Genomic DNA, 26,046 nt, shown 5'->3' on the forward strand with positions numbered 1-26,046 from the left:
TTTGTATCCCATTTGTGAGGAGGTTAAAGACATTCACCATGGCATGGCATCTTCTCATTCTAGTGGCTATAGACATCCAGCTACTTTTCAAACCTGGGCAGAATATGCACACTACGATCCAGAACTGGAAACACTGAGCTAGCAAACTCTTTGTGTGATAGCTGAGAAGGAAAATAATTTACTTTCCTGGTGTATATACATCTCTTCCATTTAGCCTTGCATGGTCTGTATCACAAGCAGCCTTCAACCTTGTGTAGGTTTCTTAGTACTACATGCATGCCATTCTTATAGGAGGCATGAGAAAACATGTAGGAACCATAGCCATGGCCCATGTGTGCTAAAGCCTGAAACAGAAAGAAAATGCAATTCCTCCACTCTGTCTTACTTGTGAATTCCTTTAGTCAGTGCTGCAGCCTCAACAGGAATAAGCATTGCTCTCTCTCAGCCAAGTAAGCAGCAACAACTCACAGATATGCAATGGAAAGAAGCAGATTTGACCTGCAAGTTAATATACCTTCAAGTAGGCTGCTTCTTTTCAACCTACAACTGTGCTGCAAGCACACCAAGAGTTAATCTACTAACTCATAAACTGAGAAATCATTCTTCAACAGAAAACCATGCTTTCTTGCTCCAGCCCCAGCCGGACTATACAGGTCAGATGTCCCCACTGATTATGCTGCACTTCACAGCTTTCCTTTACCTCCTTTTACTTCTTTGCACAGCTTTCTCTAGTTTAAACTAGCTCTCCCAAAAACTCAAGCACCTTTCCCCTTTCACCTGCTCTGTTACTAGACAATCCCTGCATTCCAGTCAAGAGGCCAGCAAGATGGAAAGGGAGAGCTGGCTTAAGGCAAGAGGCTACTCTGCAGCACAGCAGAAAGAGTACTTAAGGCTGGCAGGTCTGAATTCTCTCCTGTGTTCTAATACAAAGCTACTTTGGTTGTAGCAGAAGAGACACATGTAATATCTAAGTGTAGTATATATGTAGACATACTACCCTTCAATATGTATGCACACTACTACATATGCTGGCAGTGGTATGTATGTTTCAGCAACAACTATGTGTACAGCACATCCTTCTCACTGTAAATCAGTTTTGCAGACCTCATGTAGGATACTCATCCCCTCCCAAGGAATTCTCCATATTACCTTTCTAAATACATAATATGATACAAGAGATGAAGAACTGTTTGAGAGAGCTTGTGATGCTGAGACTGAAGAGATACAGTGAAGACTTGGATGACTATGAGGTGGAGAGTGCCTTTACCATCATAAACTCATAAGCAGGGTTCACATTTTGAAATGAAGCCTATAGCCAAACCATAGAGTGAAAAGTCTTCTTATTACCTTTTCTGGTGGCAATGCAGACACCATGGCACTGCTGGCCTGTGTGTTCTCTCCACTACAAGAGGAAGGAGAACACAGAATTAATCTTCTCCTACTAACACCTGCAGGTAACTGCTGTTCTCACTGCAGTGTCAACACTTACTGAAAATAGGAATGATTACAACAATGCTAGAAAGACAAACCTAACTGAGAGGCCATTTATCTTTGTAATTCCAGAGATTACTGCTCTGCACACAAAGAACTTTGGGCTGGTGACTCACAAGGGCAATGAGTTCTGCAGATGTGATGTGATGGGAAGGAAATCCATGTAAACACATATATAAGCCATAAGGAGACAATGCTACACTTAGACTACAATTATGCTGCCATTACATAATGCAGTACATCCTGATTTACAGAGGTTCCAATGATTTGCTCCAGCCCCATCCCTGACACAAACTCCCAGACACTATGAAGTTGGCTACATTCATTCCTTGTGATACTAGAGGCTTTCACAGAGGGAAAACCACCTCCTCTGAGGTCATGTCCTACTACAGCTGCTTTAACCAGGTCACCTCATGCATGGGCTTTTTCCAAAGCAGGATTTTGCAATGACTGGAAAACTAGTCCAGACCCACCAGTGAAATCCCCCTGGCAGCACTGCACACCCCATAATCACTCATTTCATCTCATTCCAGGTAACAGCACAACGTAGTTTGCATTCATTATGACACTCTATTTCTTGCTCAGATAGTAACCGAGTTTCCTTCAACTCCACATTGTGAAATGAGTGCTTTGAATTAAATCTCTTCTTTCAGCTGAAAAGGTGCAAAACTAAAGGCCATCAATGAAACCCACATAAACAGAAACACCAGATGAACAGGTATTTAACACGAGCACTTGTCTAGCTACAACAGATTCTCTGGACTAACCACAAACACTACAGCAGCACAAGTTACCATTTGTTACCTGTGAGATGCTATCTTCAAAGCTCATTTGGCATCATTTAAATGCTCACATTACTAAGTATGCTATTTTGGAAACAAAGCTCAACTGGACTCAACTTCAGCTGGCTTGGTGCAGCTGAAGCCCTGTGGAGTTTAGCCGGGTATTTCAAGGAGAATGCCCACTCAGAGCTACATGGTATGTACATAGTCTCCATACTTTTCCAGCCAGTAAAACTGGAAAACAGACAATTTTTGGGGCTATGCAACTGAGAAATGACAGGAAAAACCAGATTGTTCTGTACAAACCGAGTATCTTAAGCAGAAATTCCTATGCTGACAGTTTGTCAGGCCTGAAGCCCTGTAAGAATGCTTCATTATCCCTTACACCAGGCTCTTCTTTCTCCAAAGGAAGAAGACATGAACACAAGGCAAATGACATGAGCTGCAGGGAGATGGAAGGTAATGAAAGGAAGTAAGGAGGGAACAGAGTTATCCTTCTGTAACTTCCCTGAAGGGTTCACAGCTAATGAAAATCCCATAAGCAGACCATTTATCATATGAGTAAATATAGTTGTGGCAGGATTCCTGGCATATCTCACCCGGTCCCAGGGCCTGTTATCCAGGCACTAAATCAAGATCACAGTTACTTGCCTGGTAGCCCATGTGGTCTGCAAATCAAAGAGTATGTAAGGACAAGGCCATGCAGACCTGAACAAGGACAAGAGCCAAAGCAGCGGTGAGCTAGGCACAGATCACAGAGATCACAATGAAACAACCTGGACACAGCAGAAGCTTTTGCACACTCCCCTGGTCACAAGGACTGCTAACAGGAGAGTGAAGTTACTACTTTAAACAACAGAATATTCAGCCCAAAACATGGTGCAGAGATGTTCTCTCAGATTACTCCAGCCTCAAGCTGCTAGTTCCCAACTTCCCTTGGATCTAATTTGATCACTTTGATTATCTTCATCGTCCCTTCTAAACCCAATCCTGCTTTGGAAGAACACTCATTACACCCTGAACAGACAGAAAGCTCCCAGGACAGATCTCCTCCTAGTTTCCAGGTAGAACTGAGCTTTCATTACAGGACAGGTCAAGTGGGGCACAGAACTGCCCCCCACTCCCTCTCAGCACCACCCAGTGAAGTTGAATAGTAACTCAAAGGGAAAATAGCCGCCTGGCTTCACAGCCTCCTGCTCAGACCACAGCTGGATCCAGCTTGCTCATTGCCAAGGTGAGTTTCTCCTTGAGTGCAGGATCTACACAGAGCCCAGTCTCAGATTTCCTCCCAGTTCAGAAGGTGAGTGTGATGGGAAGGACAAAAACCACCAGGAAAGAATAAAACCCAAGGAGAATGATTCTGCTGTGTGAATACTTCCCTCCCGAGCTCAGCTGAGTGTTCTGGAGCTGCAGTTTGCTAAGAGAGGGTGGAGAAGCCAAGGTAAGCAAAAAGTTTATAACACTACCAAGTCTTCCTCATTCTTAGTTCCTGCTGACCTACAAGGTACAGGTAAATACACTGCGGGAAAACTCCTCAGGGCAGTAAATCATTGATGGGAGACATTTGCTGATGGACTTATCATGGATCAAATAACATTTACATCTGAAATCCAGAATGATTTCTCCAGGAGAGAGTTCAAGGACTGTTAACCTAATGGACAACACTTCTGGTGCTACAAGAGAACATTAACCCTGCCTTCTCTGACCAGGACAAGGTCCTGGCCTCACTGATTTCATGGAAATGGAGTAAATCCAACTTCAAGAAAGGACCATGTCCTTTTAGAGTTACAGTTTCTGAAGCAGTGTGATAGTGTAAATTCAAACCACAGATATCCACTTTTTCCTCTGATCTCTCCCCTGGTATCATTTGTGAGCATATTCATTATCTGGCCCTTCTCCAGAAAGCTGTTAGCCCAGGATACACATGTGGGACTGTGGTAATTCACCCTTCTAATACTGCAGCACAGCTCCGCTTGTGGATGCTAAAGAGCTTGGTGCTTGAGGCAAGCTGCTTTGGAAATCAGTTTCTTACACCTAGAATCATAGAATAGCTAGGGTTGGAAAGGGCCTTAAGATCGCCTAGTCCCAACCTCCCTGCCATGGGCAGCTGGCCTCAACATCCAGCGTAACAAGAGGCCCTTGACCCAAACAGCACATTGGCTTCCTTGTTGACCACAACCCAGTTATCAGCTAGTACCAACCCTGGCACCATTGACAAAGGCCAAGCTGTCAGACCTACGTACAACAGCTCTCCAGTCAAATTTAGTTAAGAGCCAAGCACCTGAAAACCACCAGCCTTTTTAATGCTACGTTCTTCACTTTATCTATGTTTGGTTTGGCAAATTTGCTTCCAGAAAAGCTTCTTAGCAGCTTTTCTCCCACTAAGGTTACCACAGGTGTACGCTTGGTGTGCTTTTGGAGCTCCAAAATGCAGAGCTCTTTGTTGCTCAGAGGTGTAGGAGTGATGGGCTGCAGCAGATTTCTCACAGAGAACACTGCATATTTTGGGCTATTTTGGGCTATGATTTGTCAGAATTTACACTGGCTAACAGATGGGTGAGGGGGAGATTGGGAATCAATGCCTATTGCTTTTGGTAGATATAAGTGGATTCTCCAGGTCTTTCTTTTTCAGGGTCAGTGAATGGTAACAAGGAAAAGCAAGTCTCCCCTTTCTTAGTTCAAGCTTCTTCCAGTTCTTCTAATGACCAGACCGGATACCTGACTGACTTTAACAAAAGACTTTGTCCTGCTTAATTTATAAAGTCATCTTGTCTATCTGCTACTCTGTCAGGGTTATTCCTTTTCTATCCTCGTGGTAAGTAACTATTCCCTTCATCTGATTTTCATTTCCTCCAAAGTAGACACTATTTAGCACTTCCCTAGTAGCTACACAACCTCATTTTGCAGCTCCATTCTGCAACTGCAATCAACAGCTGTTAAAAAATACACTTTGGAGACCTTAATGTTTGCTTTGAAATGTGTTCAGCAACAGAATAGCTGCATAAAGTTGTGTGTGAGTTTATCCAAGATCAATGTACCACTGGGTGTTGCATAGAGAAAAGTTCCCTTGTCACTGATTAGGTTTTACAGCCCTTTTTGGTTTTTAAGAGGAGCCTTGAAGAAGGAAGCCTCATTGGTTCCTCTACAGCTTTTGCAAGATTATTGAAGCTTTTATATGCAGGTTTAATATGTTTGTCATGACATTGCATGTATAGAAGCACTTAACACAGCAAAACAGCAGGCCTGCTGATTCAGTGGGACGGGAAAGATGGGACAGGGTCCATCCCATGGGGACATGACCCACCTGAGGAGTTCTGAAGTTATTTATAGGAGCTGGTCAGGTAAAAGTTGAGCTAAAACTACTAAGGACTTGTTCAATAGTTCTAGAAATAAACCTACTGAGTCAAAGCTGAACCAACCTGAGGCTGCAGCTTGTCCTTCTGCCAGTTCCTGTGATTCACTGCACAGGGATCAGGGCTTCACCTGGCAAAGTCACTAAGCACATACTTGGCTTCAGACTGATTCAGTGATGAACTAGCTCAGTGAGACTGTTCTTACAGAAATGAGGCATTTGCTGTTTCAGGCTGCTGGAAACAACCCATCCAATTGTTTCCTCAAGGAATAAAGCAACAAGCAGAAAGATGGTGTCCAAAACTCAAACCCAAACACCTTCAATCTGCCTTTATTAGAGCTTCCCAGTGTATTTGGAAGGAGAAGCCAACAAGTTTTATTCTTGTTGCCCTGTGGTGAATGATTTCTTTTACCTGTGGTAAAAACACAACGTGCTCACGTATAGGTGCACTGTATCGAACTGTGTTTTCATAGGAGGCAAGGATTAACCAGCCAGTGAGCACAGGCAGGGGCAGCCTCAGTAAGTGCAATGCACATCATCAGGAACATTATCTGTCTTTGTTAAGAGCTAGGAAGCTTGATGACAATCTCATGCTGGAAGACAGAACCAGCAGAAACCATCCAGCTCATTTCAGAACTCAGGACCATGCAAAGCTATAAACCAAACAGGTTCCTCTTCACGGAGCTCAACCACAGCTTCCTTCTCACAGCCACAGCAGCATTTGATGCTGAACTTCACACTGAATGTTGAAAAGGCCCTTTTCGTTTCCTGTTAAGAGAGGTGTAAGTCAATGCTATCAAAGGAAAACCAACAGCCCTGTGATCCTTCTCCAAGTCCTGAATTTCACTGACCCTGCACTCCATCACTTTTATCGGCCGCCCCAGGGAAACTGCACTCTTCCAAATGTGAGGAGCCTTCACAGCCACTCCAGACAGCGGTGAACTTCCAGAGGATCCCACAGACCACTAGAAAAAGAGCTATGAATAGTAAATGCTTCAGAAGCAGAAGAAAACCAGTGGTTGCACCATTCCTCTTTTTATTTGTTCTTCCCTTTCCAAGGAGCTATCAACAGAGCATGAAAAGAAACACTGTGTAAAACTGGTCTTTTCACTGATATTCTTTGTGTTTGTGGGAGAAAAATAACCCAAACCATTCTGAAACTGATTAATGTTTACTCAGAACTTAAGTGTGCTTGTTCAGAGATTCATGGTATAGCATGAAATGAGATTTCCCACTGCCTTCCACAAACATAACCAGGAAGCATGTGTCGCAGGCATCACTCATCACCTGCCTTGCCACCAATTCCCTATGGGTATCACAGACAGATATCCCTGAGGATGCTTCCTTTAAGTACCCATTGATTCCTAGAGCAATCACAACCGGCGACTAAACGAGACGCGATTGGTCAGCCCACTCTCGCTCCGCCCTCCCATTGGCTGGTAGAGGACTGGACGGGACCTTCCTGTTCCCACGACGGAAGGGGAGAGCCCTCTTCTGGCTGCGGGCGCATGCGCGTTGCCGTCGCGTTTTGGGTGCGGAGGGCAGGTCGGTATGGGGGTGTGAGGGGATGGGGCCGGTCCCCGCTGTTATAAGGGGTTATTATGGCCGTGATTGTGTTCCCTAACCCTTTAGGGGCATTCCGACCTCGAGTGCTTTCTGCCACCTGCCTCTGTGATACTGTCTCTGGTATGTGAGCTGGCTGCTGTAATGCATCTGTTTGGGGTATTTAGAGCTGCGTATATTAGCACCATAATGAAGTGTGTTGGTTATGGGTGTATTTAGAGGTAAAAGTAGCCCTATTCTCTCACCCGAACGCCTTTTGGGGATTGGCTTTGACCCTGCATTGCACTTATCCTGTTCTCAACCTGTTTTTTAATGCTCTTTACAGGCAATTGAATAGGACACAGGCTTCCCAGTGATGACCAACCCATAACTGAGTTGTGTTTGTGCTGCTAGGGGACTTCAACGCGCTGCTGGTGGGTCACGGTGTGTTGTGGGTCAAACTGTGCCTCCTTAATTACACTGCTCCCTTTAATAACGATGATACTATAGTGAAGGCAGGGATGGGGAGCCATCCAGTGGGGACTCAAGGTTTGTGGGGTGATGTTCACCCTCTGGTGAAGCAGAGGGATGAAGGTCTGGTGGCTTGGGGGTTGACCCATGTATGGGTGGGCGAATCCCGTGGGGCATGGAATGTTTTGGGATGGGAGGAAAGCAAAACAGGCCTGAAATTAGGGTGGTGAGCACTGACTGTTATTTTCATGAGTGCATAGAGGCGAGGGCCAATGTGGGGACCCATAGCTGGTGCTGTGACAACCATCATTCCGCTCCAGGGTGAACAGTCCAGGGGACACTGACCCAGCTTGGCTATGGCAGTGTCCCAGTGGCTCAGCTGGGGTTGCTGGTGGATGCTGGGCGTGGTGACGGATGTGGGAGGGAGGCCCCAGGGAGGGCTGAGCTGCTTCCCCTGCCTGTGCTTCCGTATGCCCAGCGGAACCCAGGCCTGCCCCCAGCTGGGAGGATCTCAGGGCAGGGGGGGAGCCCAGGGATGGGGCACTGCTTCCACACTGTCCATAGGGAAGCTGGTGGGTGCCTCTGTCCTCCCCCCACCACCTGGGGCTGCTCCATTAGGAGCTGTCCGCAGATGGGGAAGCTGTAAGGATGGACCGGCATCACCATTCAGCATGGATCCTGTTAGGCTCTGGAGTGAACGTGTTGTGTCCTAACTCTCCTTTCCCACCTAGGTGATCCCAGAAGATCCTCCTTGCTGAACTCAAGGGCTGATGTATCCCCCTTCCTTGCTCCGGTGTCCATCTCCTGCATCCCAGGTAAGCACACCCTAAACTTCTCCCCACACCATTCACTACCCGTGAATAGCAAAAGCTTTTCACTATTACTAAGCAATGGCTTCCTTGGGCTTCACCCAAGCCCTCTTCTGTTTGCTCCAGCTGGTCGATCCATGGTGATCCTACTTCTTCCTCCGCAGGATCCTTTCCCCACCATCGGGAATGAGGCTGTCTCCTGCCCGTTGGCTCTCGGCCTCGCTCGCCACAGGTATGCATCTGGTAAAGAGCAGGAGGGCTTGAGCTGCCTCTTCCTGGCAAATATTGGGGAAGTGGGTGCAGAGAAACCCTGCTGGGGGTGATTTTGGGGCTGGGATAAACCCCACTGAGCTCTGGGGGCTGAGACCTGCTGCAGGCCAGTTCCTGCTCTCCTGATTTCTTCTTTTATCCCTTATTCTTCCTGCTGGCAGGAGAGGTTTCAGGCTGGCGATCGGCAGCTGAGCAGTGTGGTGCCTGCTATGGCTGGTGAGTGCTGGGGGGTGAACACTCTGGGCCTGTCCCCTCCCCACCAAAACATGTGGGCTCCCACATGGGTGCATCCGTGTGTCATGGTAGCAGATGTTTTAGGGGCTGGGGTGGTTTTTGGGGGTTGGGGTGAGATCCCATCTGGATCTTCCTATCAGGAGGTGTCCTGCTGATGATGTTGGAAGCCCCCATAAAACCTCCTTGTGGTCTCCCTGCCTCTGCAGGTTGGTTTAAGCGGCTCCTGCACAAGCCCAAGCCGAGGTCAGTGGAGAACAGCCTCCACACCAGCCATTCTGCTTCCTCATCACCTTCCTCATCCTCTGCTGAGAGCTCCAGCTCTCCTCCCAGCACGGGCCTGACCCGGTCCATCCGCCCATCACCCATGTTGATGTCGGACATCACCGCCTCGGGCAGCGCCCGCTGGGCTAAGACCTATGATGTCTGCATCTGCCACAGCGAGGTGGACCTGGAGGTGGTGGAGGAGCTGGTGTCCTACCTGGAGGCTCAACCCGAAAGCTTCCGCTGCTTCCTCCAGCTGCGGGATGCGGCGCCGGGCGGCGCGGTGGTGACGGAGCTGTGTGATGCTGTGCAGAACAGCCACTGCTGGGTCATGCTCATCACCCCCGGCTTCCTGCGGGATCCGTGGTGCAAGTACCAGATGCACCAGGCGCTGGCTGAAGCCCCTATGGCTAACGGGCGCACCATTCCTGTGCTGAAGGATGTGGATCGGAAGGATTATCCCAAGGAGCTGCGAAACCTCTACTACATCTACATGAAGGAGAACAGCTTCAGGCAGATCAGGGACACTGTTGTGCGCTGTGAGTACATCACTCTGAGGGTGTAAAAACCATGTCAGTTTACTCAAATGGTTTATTTTAAGCTTAACTGGTTGCTTATGGGGCTTATCCTCTGCCTCTGCAGATCTCCAGGACCTGTGCCGGAGCTCCATGAGTACAACAGAGTAGTTCACAATGGATCTGGATGTGACCACATCCCAAAGGACCTTGGAGCAGACCTGGGAACTGAACATGGACACTTGCCTGCATCCTTGGAGGACAGCTGCCCACGTCTGTGTGGCCAAACCCCCCTCGGAGGGGACAGGGACATCCTGGTCCGTACTGTTTGTTGTGCAAACACTAAGCTCTGATGTTCAGAGGCTCCGGGAGGAGGGGGGATCTTCAAGGCTCCTGATGGGGCTCAGACCCTCGGTAAACTGACACAGCGCCTGCCCGGCCTTTGCACGCGTTCTCTGGGACAATATAAATGCAGAAGTTTGGCATTTTGTGTTAGTTTTAATGTTCTTTTCACCTCCTTGTGGGTTTCAGTGTAGTGGGGTTAACCCTAGACCCCCTTGAGGAAGATCTACCCCCACGCCGCCAGGGGGCAGGCTGCACTCGCGGCTCCGAGCCTCGCTCTTTGTGCGAGCGGCGCAGGCGCAGTTCGGCGGCGTGCGCTATGGCGGAGGCCCCGCCGGTGAAGAGGAAACGGGAGGATGAGGATGGGGACGGGAATGGCGGAGCTGCAGCAGCCCCGTTCCCGTTGGCGGAGCTGCGCCTCAGGCGTGTGCTGCGGGAGTCGGCGAGGGACAAGGCCGTGTTCCTGCACGGGGAGGTACCGCGGGGCGCCGGGCTTGGGGGGGGCTAGGACCGGTCCCACGTACCGCTATATACCGCGCTGGCCCCGCCTCCCGCGGGGGTGACGTCAGACAGGCCACGCCCCCCGTGGCGAGGCCACGCCCCTAACCGGGGCTCATGGCGCGCCGGATCAAGCGTGCCGGGCACGCTCTTGTTCCCTGCCGTTATTCCCACGTTATCCTCCCCGTTATCCTCCCCGTTATCCCCATTTCCTCGCTTTTCCAGCCCGGTGCTGCCCAAAGCCGGGCAAAGGGAAGGGCCTTGGGGTGGGCAGGAGGCGGCCGCTTCTCGCCCTGGAAGGCTTAATTCAAAGCTCTGGGTACCGGAGCTTGTGTTAGTACCGGTGATGCTTCTGGCCCCCAGAGCAGGTTTGTCGTGCTTGGTAGTGAAGCGGCATTGATCTGCAAACATGATGCTAGGTCTGTGGTGTAGATAGCATAGGCATATCAATCCCTATAAAAGGTAAAGGTAAAATGGTGCCATAAAAGAGCAATTACTTGGATCCCAGACTGGTTTGGGTTAGAAGGGGCCTTAAAGCTCATCCAGTTCCAACCCTCTGCCATGGGCAGGGACACCAGCTGAAGTGTTACAGTCCCCCAGCCCCTTGCTGCCTGCCCGTGTCCTCCTGACCCTCTTACAGCCCCATGTTGATCTGAGAGTATCCGAGATGAAATGAGGGATGTGGGTCAGTGGGAATGTGAGTGCTGGGAGCATCTGGGGAGGTGCAGGTGATCTAAGACACTGTCTGCATCCTGTGCTCCCCCACAGAAACCTCCCTCATGGGTAGCAGATTCCTGCCATGCCTCAAGCCACATATGCCTTTGTTTTTGGATGGTTGGCTGGTCCAGGAGGGGGTTTGCGTACAAGAATTGAGGGGCTACAGTGGCCTCAAACTGGATCCATGTCACCAGCGGCTATATCGGTTCTTATTCCAGGTGACCGGCCCCTCTGGAGAGGGTACAGATGCTTTAGTTATCCTGGAAAAGACTCCTTTCCAGGAGGAGAAGCTGTTGGACCTGCTAAAGAAGCACACGAAGCTGGAGCTGCGGATGCACAATGACATTTACAAGACATACCACCTCTACCCTCCTCCAGAGCTGAGCGGTGAGCATGGAGGGTGACATGGCTGTGATGCTGCACCATGTGTTCCTACCTGCACTGCTTGTGGTTTGGCAGCAGCAGAGCTGGGGGAGCAGTAGATTATTGCTGCTTTGAAGGCAACATCTTAATCCTGAGGGTTTGGGTGCTACCTCACTTCACCCCTTTTCCTCATGCTCACCAAGCTATAGAGTTGCTGGACACTAAACAGATATCACTTGATTCCTTGCCTGTGCCTTGATTTAAAGGTCAAGGGCTTGTGGGTCTGGAAGCTTTCCTTGTGTCTGTCTTCAGTGATGTTGGTTAACCTGGTTTAAGGCACTGTCTCTCCCCATCATGTTTACCTGATAAATATCTGCAGAGCACATCTTGGCAGGTTGGGCACTTCAGTTTAATACTGGGATGTGCTTAAATTCCAAAGATGCAGTGATTAATTACATGTGAATGCTTCCATAAGCACAGTGACAGCCAAACAGGCTCAACACAGTCAAAATTCATCAGAGTGATAGCTTAAATTAGAAGTTGTTGCAGTCCTGAATTGTCTTCTTTGAATGTTTAATGTGCCTTTGCAAATACACCTGTATTTTAATGCTGTTTCTATGGTGTAGGAGGAATCCCTGTCTGTCCTTGGGAGCTTGTGAATTGTGCTAACTAAGCTCCTCTTGCCCTCTAAAGGGCTTGAAATCGGAGGTTTTAGTGTTACAACGACACATTCCAATGGCAGGAGAAGATGTTAAAGCTGTGCACAGACTCCTTCCTGCTTGGGCATCTGCTGCAGCGACTTGCAGTGATTTCCACGAGGTGGCATTGCAAGACTATAGTCCCCTGGGCCTCTCTCCAGCTGCAGCCCTGGCAGCTGGGCTGGCATCTGACTTTTGTAGCTCTTGGAGCTGTGCTCTTTGACTCCAGTATTCCGCTGATTCAGTCTTGCTTTACTTAAGGTTTATATCAGTGTGAAACCCCTCACCAGGGTGAAAAGGTTGTTAAATGTTGCCTCTGTCAGCGCTATTCGTGGTCCTGCTTTATCTGAGAGGCTGGGACAAATCCAGGTGAATCTGGATCTTTTCACATCCCATTTCTGGGTCTTTGTTAAACTCAAAACTCATTCGGGTTATTTGGTGTGTCCTCTGTGCTGTGGCTGCCCTGTGTTTGTGTCATGTATAGCTGGAGCAAACCTGCTGTGCTTCTGCATGAGTCCCTGTGCCATTCCTTCTGTTTGAATAGGGAAAAAGCCTCTGGCTTCCTTCTGCTAAAGTATATCTCTTTAATTACTCTTGCATTGCCTTTCAAAGGTAGGGTTTTGCAGGTCTGTTACCCAGTGGTTCATCTTTCCTCCTCGCCTCTCTCCTTGTGCTTGCTCGGGATGTTGAGCAGCCCCAGGCAGAGGATCAGGATGGGCCTGTGGATGCTGGTGCTGTTCTCCAGGCTTCCCAGCTCCGTGCTATAAGCAGTTCAGTGCTCAATAGCTGTTTTTGCAGGCACGTTGCTTAAGCTGCTGGCAGGCAGCTGGGCTGGCACCGGAGGAAACGGTTGTGTGTGTGTCAGGAGGGGAAGGAAATTGCCCTTTTGAGTTGAGTCACGGCCCAAGGAGGGAGTTGACGTGAGGAATGCAGCTCATAAACCTAAAACGGAGGAAAAGTTTCCTGTACGGCTGCAGACAGTGTCAAGGCTTGTGAGGAATCCCGGGATGTGACCGTGCTGAGATGCAGTGAAGCCTTGCATGGAGTCTCCCACAGCCTTTTGGTCACAGGGTTGGAGAGATAAAGGGTTTTCTCTCCTGTGACTTAGCACGATGCAGTAAAGGCCAAGTGGTTCATGGCATTAAGCAGTTCCTCTGAAAAGCCCCAAGTTGTGGTGTCACACAGTTCCCCCAGAGGATTTCACAGCACCCCAGGTGGGTGGACCCCATTTCTGCTGTCTCCTGCTGTCTAGAGGTAAGATAAACCACATGGGGAAATCACTGCCTCAAGTGACTCATGACACTGGGTGTGAGGAGTCATCTCCAGCCCCTCTGCTTTTAAGACATACGTTTCTCAATGCCTCTTTTGTGGTCTCAAGGCCTTGGGCAGCTCTTCTTTGAGCCGGAGTTTCTTGATAGCTGAAGATGAAGGCTTTCTTCACCCTCTCCCATTGAAGTGCTGCTGTTCCCTCTGCAGAGTCAAGCTAACACAGGCCCTGTGTGATGAAAGCTTGTTTCATCTTGGTGGTCCATTGCGAGTCTGGACCAGTCGCTTTGTTTGCGTGGTGAAAGCAAAGGAAGGGAGGCCAAAAGCAGCACATTACCTCAGGAAACACCTCCCCTCTGTCCTGGGAAGAGGAATTTCACTCTGCTGCTGCTTAAAGATGAGGCTTTTAGGGCTGGGAGCACATGGGTGTGGAGATGCTGGCCAGAGAAGGGACCTCAGCTGTGTCTCTGGTTCAAGTGGTCACTGGGAGAGATGTGTCAAGGCTAAAGTGGGTGAATAAAAGACATTTGTAAAGCAGTTTACTAATGGTCAGAGCTCATCGGAATGGCAACAAGCTACCTAAATAAAGAGAAGGAAATGTGTGTTTGCAAGGAGGAGCAGTGTCAGAGCTAATCCTAACTGCTCTGCTACTGGCAAAGGCAGGCGCTTGTAGCTGGCTTTTAATTGCTGGATGTTGCCTAGGTTTAAGAGGCAGCTTATTCCTAGAGGTGTGAGAGATGCTGAAGGAAATCCAGCTCCAGGACTCTCCCTTGCAGTGAGAGCAAGGGCTGCTTTCATAGCAGGGGAAGGACGCTGTTGCCAAAGGCTTGGTTGCAAAAGTCAGATGGTTCAATCCACGTGTTCCCCAGTAACATCCAGCTCCTGGTGGTGCTCACACCCATGCAGCAAGAAAATCTTGCTGTTTCCAATGGAAAGCAGCCTCTTACCTGGTTGCTGTGGGATGGTGTGTTTTACAGCCCCAAAGCTGTGCCAGCATTATTTAAGGGCTCTTATCAATCCTTGAAGGAGTCTTTACTCGCTGGGCACAGCTCATCCCTGTGGTGCTGGCTGAAGCTGATTAAAACCATCTCAAAACGAGCACAGCAGGAGATGCTCCATCTCTTTGACAAGGGGCTGGGAGAAATGGGAGAGCATGGAAGGAAAGTGTTCAGTCATGCAGGAAGTGATACATATCCCTGCTTTCCCTGGTCTGGTTTCAGGCAGTGTGGAGCTGGAGAGACTTGCAGGAGCTGCTGAAGGTTGGTTGGTTGTGTCCCAGTGTTTCCATGCTCCGCCTGCCTGCAGGGCTTACCCAGCAAAGAGAGCTCCTTATGGAAGTGTAGATGCTGCTGCAGTGGGAGCTGTGGGGTGGGTTGGTATGTGTATGTGTATGTGTATGTGTATGGCCATGCTTTGCTTTGGGGTCTGGGGCTTGGGAATCTGCAGCTAGAGCCCCCCCTAAATCCTCTTTGGGAGGGAACCAGGGGCCAACCAGCCATTGCCAAACGTCCCCAGCAGCTTGGCTTGCCCTGGTATGCACTGGCCTCTTGCAAGCTTTGTCCTTTTCCTTATGTGCTGTTATCTCTTTCAATAAAGAGAGCCCCAGATGGCAGAGGCAGTTAAAATGAGGTGTTTCACTGTGACCACTGTGCTGTGGTGATCATGAAGCTGAACAAAATACAGAAGGGGAGGGTGTACATTGTGGTGTTTGGTTAAAGCTGCATGGAAGGAGATAGCTGATGCTGGGAAGATGGTGCAGAGCTGTAAGCAGCAGGAAGGAGGCTTGCAGAGGACAAGTGCAGTGTGGCTTTCTCTGCTGTTTCCTGGACTTGGCACCTTCCTTCAGCCTGTGGTTGAGTCGATAAGGCAGGCAGATGATGAGACAAAGCTCAGCTTCCTACTAGCAAAGGGAGGCAAAAAGCACCTCTGCTCGGAAATAGAAACAGGTTGTTCCTGCCCTGTGTGTTCAGATCTATTAAAACCAGATCTAGAGCCCTCCATTTCAGTGGGATGGGAGAGGTGAGCACAGGGCTCTCACCAGGTCACCCTGGGCTCTCCTTGCTGTTTGAATCAGCTTGAAACTCAATGGGCCAAGCTGGAAGGGGATTTTGGCAGAGCCTGGGAAGAGTGTGGCATGGAAAAGGAGAAGGCACTTTCCTATGTGCGTGAGCTCTGCCTTCTCCTCTGTGCTCCATAGGAAGCACAAACACTTTTCATCCTCTCCTCCTGGCAACAACTGCCCTCAGCCCCTTTTCCCATCAGTCCCCCAGTGTTTTCATTTTGTTTCTTGGTTGGTTTTAAGCCGAGTTTCCTTTCCCCCTGGGCAGGGGAACAGGAGTGTGGTGCATCCCCTCCTACACCCTTCATAGTGTGGTGCATCCCCTCCCACACCCTTCATAGGGTGACCTGCCCCATGGGTTGTTCTGTACCATCACAGCACCTCTGCCTCCTGCTCCTTCAATTAAAGGTTCTTTCAATTAAACCTCCTTTATTATAACCCCCAGTTAATTGAGGGTCACTCCTGACTTCCAGAGTAAACCACAGGCGTTCTGTGGCAGCCCATGGGAACACGTGGCTGGTGTGACTCAGACCCAGTGAGCTTAAAACCCCACATCATGTGTCCTAAAGCAGTTCTTTACCCTCATTTCCAGGCCAGGGTAGGTTTCAGCTGCCCCACAGCCTACGTGATGCTTCAATGCATGTTGAGCCTGCCAGGAGCACGGCGGCTTTTAAACTGGAGCATGAACACGGCCGGTTGCCAGCAATGGAAAGACTTCGTGGCGAGCCTGGTCTCGCCGTGGCTGTTTCCTGCCAGCCTTAGACAGGACTTTCCATCTTGTGCACGGGCCCTGAAGTGCTCAAAGCCTGACTATGGTTATCAACCAGCTCCTTGGGCTGTGCTAATTCATGTTAATGAACATTGCTGGCATGTTCCAGGGTTAATGAGACCTCTGGAAGGGAAAGAATCGTTACTGAACCGCAGCCTCTCCCCCCTCTCCTCCTGCAAACATCTGCTGCTCGACTGCAGCTGCACGTTAAGGGTTCCTCTGATCTTGCACTAGGCTTGAAAGTAGCCAGAGTGGCTCTTCCCATCACCCAGATTGGGGAGATGATGGGGAAGCTGTGAAGGGTCCTCTGCAATCCCATCCTGGCCAGAGCATGGATTGCATTGGCACCGCTATGGAGGGGGTTTCTGCTGCAGTCCCTGCTCTTATTTGGGGCTGTAAAATGAAACTGTGGAAGTTTCAGCCTGAGGCTGGGCATTATCTTTTGCCTTTTTCTTTTCTCCCTATTGCTTTGCTGGTCTTGAGTGAGGAGCAGAGGAGCTCCAGCCTTGCATGTCGGGTTTTTTTCTCTTGCTATTACATCATCCCACTAGAAGTGCTAATGGAGTCCTGGAAAACAACCTTGTTTGAACACGCGTATGGTGGGAAACGGACCAGGCTGCCCTTGTGGTTTGCATTTCCATATTTCATGTTACCAGCATTTTCCTGTGGATTTCATTAAGCTGGGTTTGGCATGAAATGAAAAGGCAGAGTCACCGGGCTTGTGCAGAGCCAGCCTTGAAAAGAGACAGCAGAAAGCTAAAGACCCAAACCCTGGCTTTAGGAACAAATAGAATAGTTTGGGTTGGAAGGGACCTTAAAGCTCACCCAGTTCCCACCCCCTGCCACAGGCAGGGACACCTTCCACTGGAGCAGCTGCTCCAAACCCCATCCAACCTGGCCTTGAACACTGCCAGGGATGGGGCAGCCACAGCTTCTCGGGGCTTCTCCAGGCTGAACAAGCCCAGTCTCAGCCTGTCTGATATTAACACTATATTTATATTCAGTGTCTGGCTGTGTCTTTAAATATATAATACATGAAGCATGGCTGTCTGGTACCACGGTGAGTGTGTAACCTGTGGGGTTTGTGCCATTCTGGGCACAAGCTGCAGCATTGGCAATGCCCTCGCCCCTTGCTTTGGTCAGCTCTGCTGTCTGTCCAGGTTCATGGAGCTTTTCTTCTTCCAAGTGTTTCACCACTGTGGGTAAGATTTACTGGTGCAGAGGCTGATGAGGTGTGTGCTTGTGTCCTGTTTAATGTCACACACATTACACAGCAGTTTTAATCTTCAGGTAAACAGATCCTGTTTTCCTACAGTCCCCAGCTGGATCCTCACTGTCAGGTGGTGCAGGGGAATCACCCGCTCTTCCCTCAGCTCATCCCAAGCTCTATTAACCCATCAACCCACACTGTTTGCTCTGGATCCATCCCCATGCCCTTGACCTCTTTGCCTCCTGTGCTCAGGGCACCGTGATGCCTGAGAGCTCTGGGAAGCAGCCACTCCATGTGCTGGCCCTGCTGCTTGCAGCTCACACCGTGGCTGCTCTTGTGGCTGGAGAAAGTTGCTGTGTGTTTGCTAAGAGCTTTAAGTTTCAGGATGAGGAAGATACATCTCTGCCCTGGGGTGGTGTTTCCGTCCTGGTTGTTGAATGCATGCATGGGAACCCCAGCTTTGCTCTGATGTTGCTGATACGCCTGAAAGAGTGAGTGTGGGAAAAAGCCCTTTCAGACAGCAAAGTCCTCCACTGAACTAGAAAGGCAGGCCCTGGCTGTGTTGTCGGCTTATCCCTCCTCAACAAAAGCAGTGGCAGCCCAGGGGTGAGAGTACTTGTTTGCTTTCCATCTTTGTTCTCCTCCACCGGAAGATAAGAATGGTGTCTCTTTTAGTGGGGCATTTCTTGGTAAGGAAATCAGATTTATTGGGGATTGCAGGAAGTAGCATGCACTGAGTTATCACCAACGTGTTTCTTTCTAGAGATAAAGACCACAGTGGTGTACCCTGCCACGGAGAAACACCTTCAGAAGTACCTGCGCCAAGAGGTGCACCTCATCTGTGAAACCTGGGAGGACTACAAGAACATAACGCTGCCCTACATCCAATCCCAGAGCTTCAGCATCCAGGTACGGATGCCACTGATTCCCTGCTGCAGAGTGGGTGTCCTTGGTCTCCTTGACTGCCCCAGCCCAGCTCTCCCAGTCTGGCTCCAGAGCAGAGCTGCTCCAGCCCTCGCAGCATCCTCATGGCCTCCTCTGGCCTCACTCCAACAGCTCCGTGTCCCTCTTGTGCTGCTGCCCCACAGTGCAGCAGAGGGGAGAACCCCCTCCCCTGTCAATCTGGCCTTTCCCAAGGTTTCTGGAGGCTTTCTGTGCTGGGACATTCCTCCTCCTTTCCAAGGGTGGCTCCCGGGGCTGTGGTGTCGTTCTGGGAATCTCTCGGGTGTTGTGGAAATGGAAAGGCACAGATTGTTCTTGGATTACTGCATCAGAGCTCACTCCTTGGACTTTGCCTACAGCTCCTTTGCCATTCAGTCTGTACTCCATGTGGTAAAGCTGTGCTTTTAGTGTCCCTCTCCCCCCAGGCAGCAGCAATGGATTGTTTTTCCTGGTTTACATCCGTTTTGATCACTCCTCTTCTCTTCTTTAGAGACCAAAGGAACACAAGTCTGTAGGGACCAATTCATGCCAGCCTGTGCAGAAGGGAGAATAAACCAAATCCTTGCTCTGCTGAGCCTATCCATTAAAAATAAAGCCCCCCAAAGACAACCAGCCATTGATAATGCCATTTCTTGTCTTCATCTAACTGGGTTTGACGAGTAGAAAGGGGAAATATGAAGTTTAACTGAAATATCAGGGGATTACAGAGGCCTCTCTGTGTTCTGCAGGAGGATGCAAAACCCGGATGCTTTCAGTATAATAGTCTTATTGTGGTGCCAGTCTTTGGACGTGTGTTGTCCTCACTGGGCTTATGCTGGAAACAGCAAGAGCAGGCAGCTGATGACCTGCTCATCACATGAGGCAGCACTTGGGTTTAAAATCCAGCTCATCTGATCAGTGAGCTTATTCAGGGCACTGATAGCTTGGATATGTGACAAGAACAGGCATAACACCAAACCAAGGGGCAAACTTCCATTTCCTGCCCTGCTTTCCTTCCAGGGTCACAGTGCACCATGATCTTGTGCCATGCTTTCCAAAATCACTTGGAGAATCTAATCTTCTCTATGATGTTGTTGCTAGGAGAAAAGACCAAGAATTTAAGCAAAAAACCCAGATCAAGGGAGGAGAGGTTGGTTTCTCCCTAAGGGATATATTCAGGTCAGTTCACAATGATCCCAAGTTTTGATTTGATTAATTAAAGCCTTGACAGAGCTCCCCAGAAGGGTTCTTTTGAGTGTCTGGTGTGCACAGCAACCACTGCCCGAGCTCAGTGAGTGTCTGAGACTGGCTGCACCTTCCCAGCCCAACCAAAGCATTTTGTACCTAAATTTGGTGGGGAAAATGATGCTTTAAAACCTTGTTTGATGATAGACTCGAAGTGCATTTTGGAGGTGTAAAGAACCATAGAATGGTTTGGGTTGGAAGGGACCTCAAAGCTCATCTAGTTCCGACCCCTTGCCATGGGTATCCACTGCTTGCAGCAGCTCCATCTCTGAAGCAACCAGGTCTGGTTGGAGTATTGCTAGACCCCACTGGGGAGGGTTGTCCCCACATCCTCCTAGGGGCAAATGCAGCTATTTCTACACGGGGCTAACCCCATTATGTTCAGTGCCTCATCTCCTGCTGTGGCCAGTTCTTAATGCTTGAGAGAAAGCAGAACTGCCTGAATAAATCAGTGCAGTGCCCCACAGCAGGGTGTGGGGGGTGGATTGTTTCACTGCAGTGCTCATAACAGCCTGGAGTTTGTTGTTGGAGTGTTATGGATAATTAACTACAAATGTTACCAGCCGTGAGATGACTTGGTCATCTTAAGATCAAGTTCTGGTTTGGGTTGGTTTGGGTTTTACGTTCTAGTTGCAGTGAACGTGTGCTAATCCATGAGCTGGGGCTAACTGTGCCTGAGGTGGTTGTTTTCTCTGCTGGTTTCTAAATCACATATTCCTCTTTCAGTGGGTGTATAATATCCTGGAGAAGAAAGCTGAGGCCGATCGAATCATCCATGAAAACCCAGATCCTTGCGATGGCTTTGTTCTAGTTCCAGATTTTAAGTGGAATCAAAACCAGGTTGGTTTGCTCCTCTTAGCTTTGGAGGGATGCTGCTTGCCTGGAGGTAATCCAGAGGAAATGTCCACTTTCATGCTGCTAATAGCACACTAATGAAAGTTTTAGTAGGGGAATGTGTCCCTTCCTCTTCCTGCTGTCATTAAGTGGTGGTATTGCCAGGGCCTTTTATCACATGCTAATTGTGGCCACTGCAAAACTCAGGCTGTTCCCACTGCTGCTGGTGGTGATTTATTTATTAGGTTCCCTTTCTCTTTCCTGTATTAACCCAAATGGTGCTGTGATGTGTTTGAACCTAAAGCCAGCTGCGTGTTTGCTCCTTCTGAACTTGGCTGGGGCTTTGTTTCCTTTTGCAAGCCTCAACTTTAGGGACAAAGGGGGCTGATGTTGTCCTTTGGTTGCTGTGATTAACTCTCCTCCGTGCAATGTTAAGCAGATGGTTTATAGCTTAGGAGCAGCTGCTTAACCCCTCTTGGGAGTGGCAACCAGGCTGTAACTCATGTGCAACACAACTCTGTGTGTTCTGTGCTGGTGCTGGGTGAGCACAGGTGAGCGGGTCACTGCAGGGCAATCTCTGGCCACATCAGCTTGTGACAAATCCCTTGTCAAGCAGTGATGGGGTAACCAAACCCGAATTTCTGCTTGTTCACCAGGAAGCACAACCTTCTACCTGCAGAGACTGATACCTGGGGGAGCTTGAACTGTGCCTTGTTCAGTGCTTTTTACTTTCAGGGTGGTAATATGCTTCAAGCAAAGCCTCAGTGTGTATCATCACTCGCAGCAGCAGCCAAGCTTCCCAACTGGCATCAGGATTACAGATGGATGGGCTAAAAGTTGTGCTTTAGGGACCTGTTGTATCCACATCTTGCAGGTGGCATGGTCAGGGAGTGCTTAAATGGTGGGATTTGTCCTTGGGAGAGCCTCTTGTTATGCTGGCCAGGATCTTCTTGGTTTCTTCCCACTGCTGGGCTGCTGTCTGCAGCAAGAGATCCCTGGGGCTAGCCAAGCCCTTTGCCTGCCTTGTTCCCAGGCAGGCGAGCCAGCATCCCAGCAAGGGCTGTTGACTTCTGCCTTTGAGCCAAGGAATTTCTTCTTGGCTGTGGGTGATGCTGAGCCAGAGCTGATCCTGGCAGCCCTGGGGCTACCACAGGCACAGGTTCCTTCTGCCTCCTCCCATCAGACAGGCAAGGCTACTAAATTAAATTAGGGAAGGAAGGCATTGCTCCCAGCAGGACTCTCTGAAATGCCTTCCACAGCACTGCCTTAGCCCACGGAATGGGGTGAATTCACCTAGAATTCTATCAGGCTGATGGACAGGAGGAAGATCTCTCCATTGTGCTTGCTGCCATCCTTAACCTTCTGGGCACTGCATCAGCTCCTTCTGCCCAACCTTGGTAGAGGTTTTGAGTTGATTTCTTTTGGTTTTGGTTTGGTGTTTTTTCATGTTTTAAAGCCTTTTTGTGTGGTTTTGTGCTTTCTTCCCACTCCTTTTGAGCCTCTCTGAAACCCGCAGGAGCCCCGAGGCGTTGCCTGAAACGATGCCCGGCATGACATCAGTCGGAGCCTTTTTAGCAACAGCCTTATTTGTTGCAAACAGCAACATGCAGATGTTGTTCTAAAGGAGAAAGGCTGTTTGCTTTTCCTCCCAGCCAGCCCTGCTCCAAAGAAGACAAGCTGATACGAGCCGTGCACAAGCTGCTTTGGGAATCAGACGGAACCATGAACATCGCTCTGCTGGCTGGGTGCAAACAACAGCTTCGTGTTTGAGAGCCCCGAGTCTGGGTCCTCAGAGCATCTTTTGGCATGAGCAGCTCTTTCCAAAGAGCCAGATGGTCTCAGATATCTAAGCCCTTTTATTTGCAGTGTTCATATTGGAAAGCTGAAGGAGATAGGGATTTATTTTGATTTACTTTTAAAGTGTAATGTCCACATCTCTATGTCTTGTTAAACACTGAGGTGCTTTGGGAGATGCCAGAGGTCTGCCTGAGAGCTGCTCAATGGGTGTTTTAGTGCACTGGTGGTGTCTAGTGACCGATTAGGTCTTGAAAATAGTTATTTATAGGGTTGGTGTGACTGGAAGTGGAGCTGTTTGCACGGTGGAAATGTGGGAAGGTTTTCACTTGGAAGCATCTACAGTTGCCATTCTGGCTGCTGTGATTCACTGCAAATCCTCATCTGAGTGTGGAGATGAACCACTGAGCTAAAAGGGCCGTGCTCAGGATGCTGGCACATCCCATGGAGTCGAGTGGGTGCCAGCCTCAATCTGCACCAGGACAATGTATTTGAGATGCTCAGGAGTGTGTTGTGAGCATGCAAGGGCTGTGTAGAAAAGAGCTGATCAATTGATCTGCCTTTACAGCTGAGGAGATACTTGTGGTCCTACTGTGTATGGGTTGGGGTGAAGCTGTTGTCTTCCAGTTAGTGCTGGACAAACCTCATTTTGCCCAGAAATGATGCTTACAGATGCAGTGGGTGAATGCATCTTATACTGGGAGCTTCATACTGGGTTCAACCCAGCTTGGGTGTGAGCTAAACATGCTGGAGGTAACCCCTTATCACACAAGCTGGGGTTGGTGTGTTGGGTCCTGAGTGCTCATGCCTCCATCTGCTCTGTAGTCACCTCTGTCTCTGTCTGCAGCTGGATGACCTCTACCTGATTGCCCTTGTTCACCGCAGGGAGGTGAAGTCTCTTCGGGACCTGACTGCTGAGCACCTCCCTCTGCTGAGGAACATCCTGCGAGAAGGGAAGGTAAGAGCATGGCTGGTCCAATGCTGCTCTCCTGGCCAGGGAGAGCACAGCCTGCTTGTCACAGGGTCACTGGTGACCAACCTACCCACCCACAGCACCTGTATGGGGGTGACAAGAGGTGATGAACCGAGGCTGTGAGCATCTTTTCCTGGGGCACTGGAAAACCGTGTGGCACTCAGAGTGTTTTAGGGGTGCTCAGTACATCCCTGTTAGCAGAGAGCTGCAGGATTCCAGCCCTGTCGTATGCACACTGGTAAAAGGGCAGTCAGTGGTGGAATCACTGGAAGTGTTCAAACAACATGTAGATGAGACCCTTAGTAACGTGGTTTAGTGGTGGAATTGGCAGTGCTGGGGAAACAGTTGGACTTAATGAGGTCTTTTCCAGCCTGGTTGATTCTATGTTTCCTCCCAAGCCCTTGCCTGATTTCACTGGCAGACCAGTGTTTTCCAGCCTTGTGCTGGGGCATGCTTGGTGCAGATGGATGCACGATAGCTTCTCTTTCCTTCATTGCCTTAGAAACTCAGGAAGTAATTGCACTGGGGAAAGTGGAGATTGATGAAGAGATTAGCCAGGGGATTGCAGTGCACCCAGGCAGCATGCCAGAGCTCACCAGCACTGCTCAGAGCTTTAATTACACCGGCTGGTAACAGATCGCTGTAACTCACCAGGTGAGCTGGAGTGATAAGGGTGGAATGGAAAGTGATATGAGCACCAGTGGAGGAAAGTGGGGCAGCTGAAGGCATTCCTCCATCCCTGTGGAAGCCAAAACACAGGATGGGGAATGCTCTGTCCCTCCGCTCTCCCTTGCTGTGAGAATGGAGAAGCAGAAATCACTTCTGTCTTTCTCTCCACCATTAAGGGATGCTCCTTCCAAGCCTGTCCACACACTGGTTTCCCCCATGCCCTCACTGTGTGTTCCAGTCCTGACCTATGGTGGTTTCCTTTCTCCTTAGGAGGCTATAATGAAGCGTTTTGGCGTGCCTGGCTCCCAGCTGCGCATCTACCTGCATTACCATCCCTCCTACTACCATCTACACGTGCATTTCACCGCCCTGGGCTATGATGCTCCAGGCATCTCCGTGGAGAGAGCCCATCTCCTGACAGATGTGATTGACAACCTGGTGCTGGACTCCATGTACTACCAGAAACGGGCTTTGACCTTCGCCCTTCAGGCAGACAAAGAGCTGTTCAAGAGATTCCAGGAGGCAGGAAGGGTGTGAGCAGGCAGAGGTGCTTTTGTATCTTTCTGGTTTTAATAAATGCCCGTTTCAGGTTTGTTTTTAAAAGAGGTTTTTTTTGTTCACTAATTTTGTACCAATTGGGGCTGATGGCCCAGTGTATAAAACCAGATCTTCTGCTCAAGTCAATTAAAACATTGATTGGGTAACTCATTTTGGTGTTCTGGTCTCTACCGGGGTCATAGCAGTGAGCTGGGATGCAGCAAGCAGAGGGTCTGTGCACACCCAAAAGACAGCCCTTGACACCAAACAGGGCTGAAGGGGTCCAAGAAGGTTGGACGTGGCTTGGAGCAAGCTGCTGTAGTGGAAGGTGTCCCTACCTGTGGCAGGGGGTTGGAACTGGATGGGCTTTAAGGTCCCTTCCAACCCATTCTGTGGTTCTAAGAGCTGGTGAGAGCTGCCTGTTGTGATAGAACAACCTGATTTCAGGATGCAGAGAGAGGTTTGGTTTGCTGCCCCCAGCCTTTGGTTCCCTGCATCTTGTCCTCTGGACACCAACCTCTGAAAACTTGATGAGTTCTCACTGTCAAGAAGGGCTCTGGTTTCAGCCAGGAACCAGGGATGTAATTGCAGGAATCATCTCGTTGACTGCTCACTTCTTTACTCATCTCACCAGCCTGTGCTCTGCAGAGGTGGATTTATCACAGATGGGGGGTGAAAACCAGCAGAGAATTGCTGTTTGCAGATGTGATCTGTTGTTTGCAGAGCACTGCCCTGTGATGGAGCAGCCCAGAGCTGGCTGCCTTGCAAGCAGCAGCATCAGAGATGCCTGGGGCTTTGTTTGCCTCATCCGATTAATAGATATTCAGGTCAGGCAGTTCCCTGGTACCTTTTAGCAGCAGGGAGAGGCAGAGCATCTGGATGCAGCCACCTTTTCTTACCATTGTTTCTCTGCAGAAATGCAGTATATGGTAAGAAAGCCAGGGCAATCTGCTGGGAAACCTTTCCCTCTTGTTTTAACTCTACCCATCTCCCAGCAGTTGGTTTGAGATCTGCTGTAGAAGTGAATCTGGAGATGATGAGTGTGGTTGGCCAATGCCCTGGCTCTCTGCATCCCTAGGATTTAAGTTGCTAAGGGAAATGGATGATTATTTATTATATACCGGAGTGTTTTCTGTGCTAAGAGGGACTTGGTCTCCCTAGGTGAGGCTAAATGAGCTTTACAGGATAAGCAGCAGATGGGACCATCCTGTCAACCAGGAAGCTTCCCTGTTCTCCAGCTATTAAATCAAAAGGCAAACCTGCCCTGAGAGTAGATGCTTTAAGTGCTGTGGCAGACGACCAAGCAGCACATCTGCAACCAGAAGGAATCCTTTCTGTTGGGAGATGAGAAAGGATGCTTCTTGGCCAGTGACCCACCTCCTCTGGAGCACCCGGGATCCATGGAGACTAGGACCCCAGGAGAA

The 26,046-nt window shown here is 49.5% G+C and overlaps 2 protein-coding genes across 8 annotated transcripts; both read left to right on the forward strand.

Moving 5' to 3' along the window:
* Window positions 1–7,105: 7,105 nt before the first annotated feature.
* TIRAP (TIR domain containing adaptor protein) lies at window positions 7,106–10,212 on the forward strand. Of its 7 annotated transcripts, none has more exons than XM_034069610.1 (7): window positions 7,106–7,170; window positions 7,514–7,611; window positions 8,370–8,453; window positions 8,554–8,679; window positions 8,879–8,933; window positions 9,158–9,751; window positions 9,855–10,212. In XM_034069610.1, the coding sequence occupies exons 5-7, from the start codon at window positions 8,927–8,929 to the stop codon at window positions 9,896–9,898; spliced, it is 645 nt and encodes a 214-aa protein (XP_033925501.1). In that variant the 5' UTR covers window positions 7,106–7,170; window positions 7,514–7,611; window positions 8,370–8,453; window positions 8,554–8,679; window positions 8,879–8,926; the 3' UTR covers window positions 9,899–10,212. The 7 variants fall into 7 exon arrangements, with proteins under 7 accessions (XP_033925501.1, XP_030899295.2, XP_033925499.1 ...); XM_031043435.2 differs by having other exon boundaries at window positions 8,612–8,679; XM_034069608.1 differs by having other exon boundaries at window positions 7,514–7,601.
* Window positions 10,213–10,268: 56 nt separating this feature from the next.
* DCPS (decapping enzyme, scavenger) lies at window positions 10,269–24,793 on the forward strand. The gene is made up of 6 exons (XM_005142755.3): window positions 10,269–10,544; window positions 11,503–11,671; window positions 18,413–18,558; window positions 20,542–20,655; window positions 23,291–23,401; window positions 24,356–24,793. The coding sequence occupies exons 1-6, from the start codon at window positions 10,389–10,391 to the stop codon at window positions 24,620–24,622; spliced, it is 963 nt and encodes a 320-aa protein (XP_005142812.2). The 5' UTR covers window positions 10,269–10,388; the 3' UTR covers window positions 24,623–24,793.
* The last annotated feature ends 1,253 nt before the right edge of the window (window positions 24,794–26,046 follow it).

The sequence above is a fragment of the Melopsittacus undulatus genome, chromosome 15 (assembly GCF_012275295.1).
Source record: "Melopsittacus undulatus isolate bMelUnd1 chromosome 15, bMelUnd1.mat.Z, whole genome shotgun sequence".
NCBI lineage: Eukaryota > Metazoa > Chordata > Aves > Psittaciformes > Psittaculidae > Melopsittacus > Melopsittacus undulatus.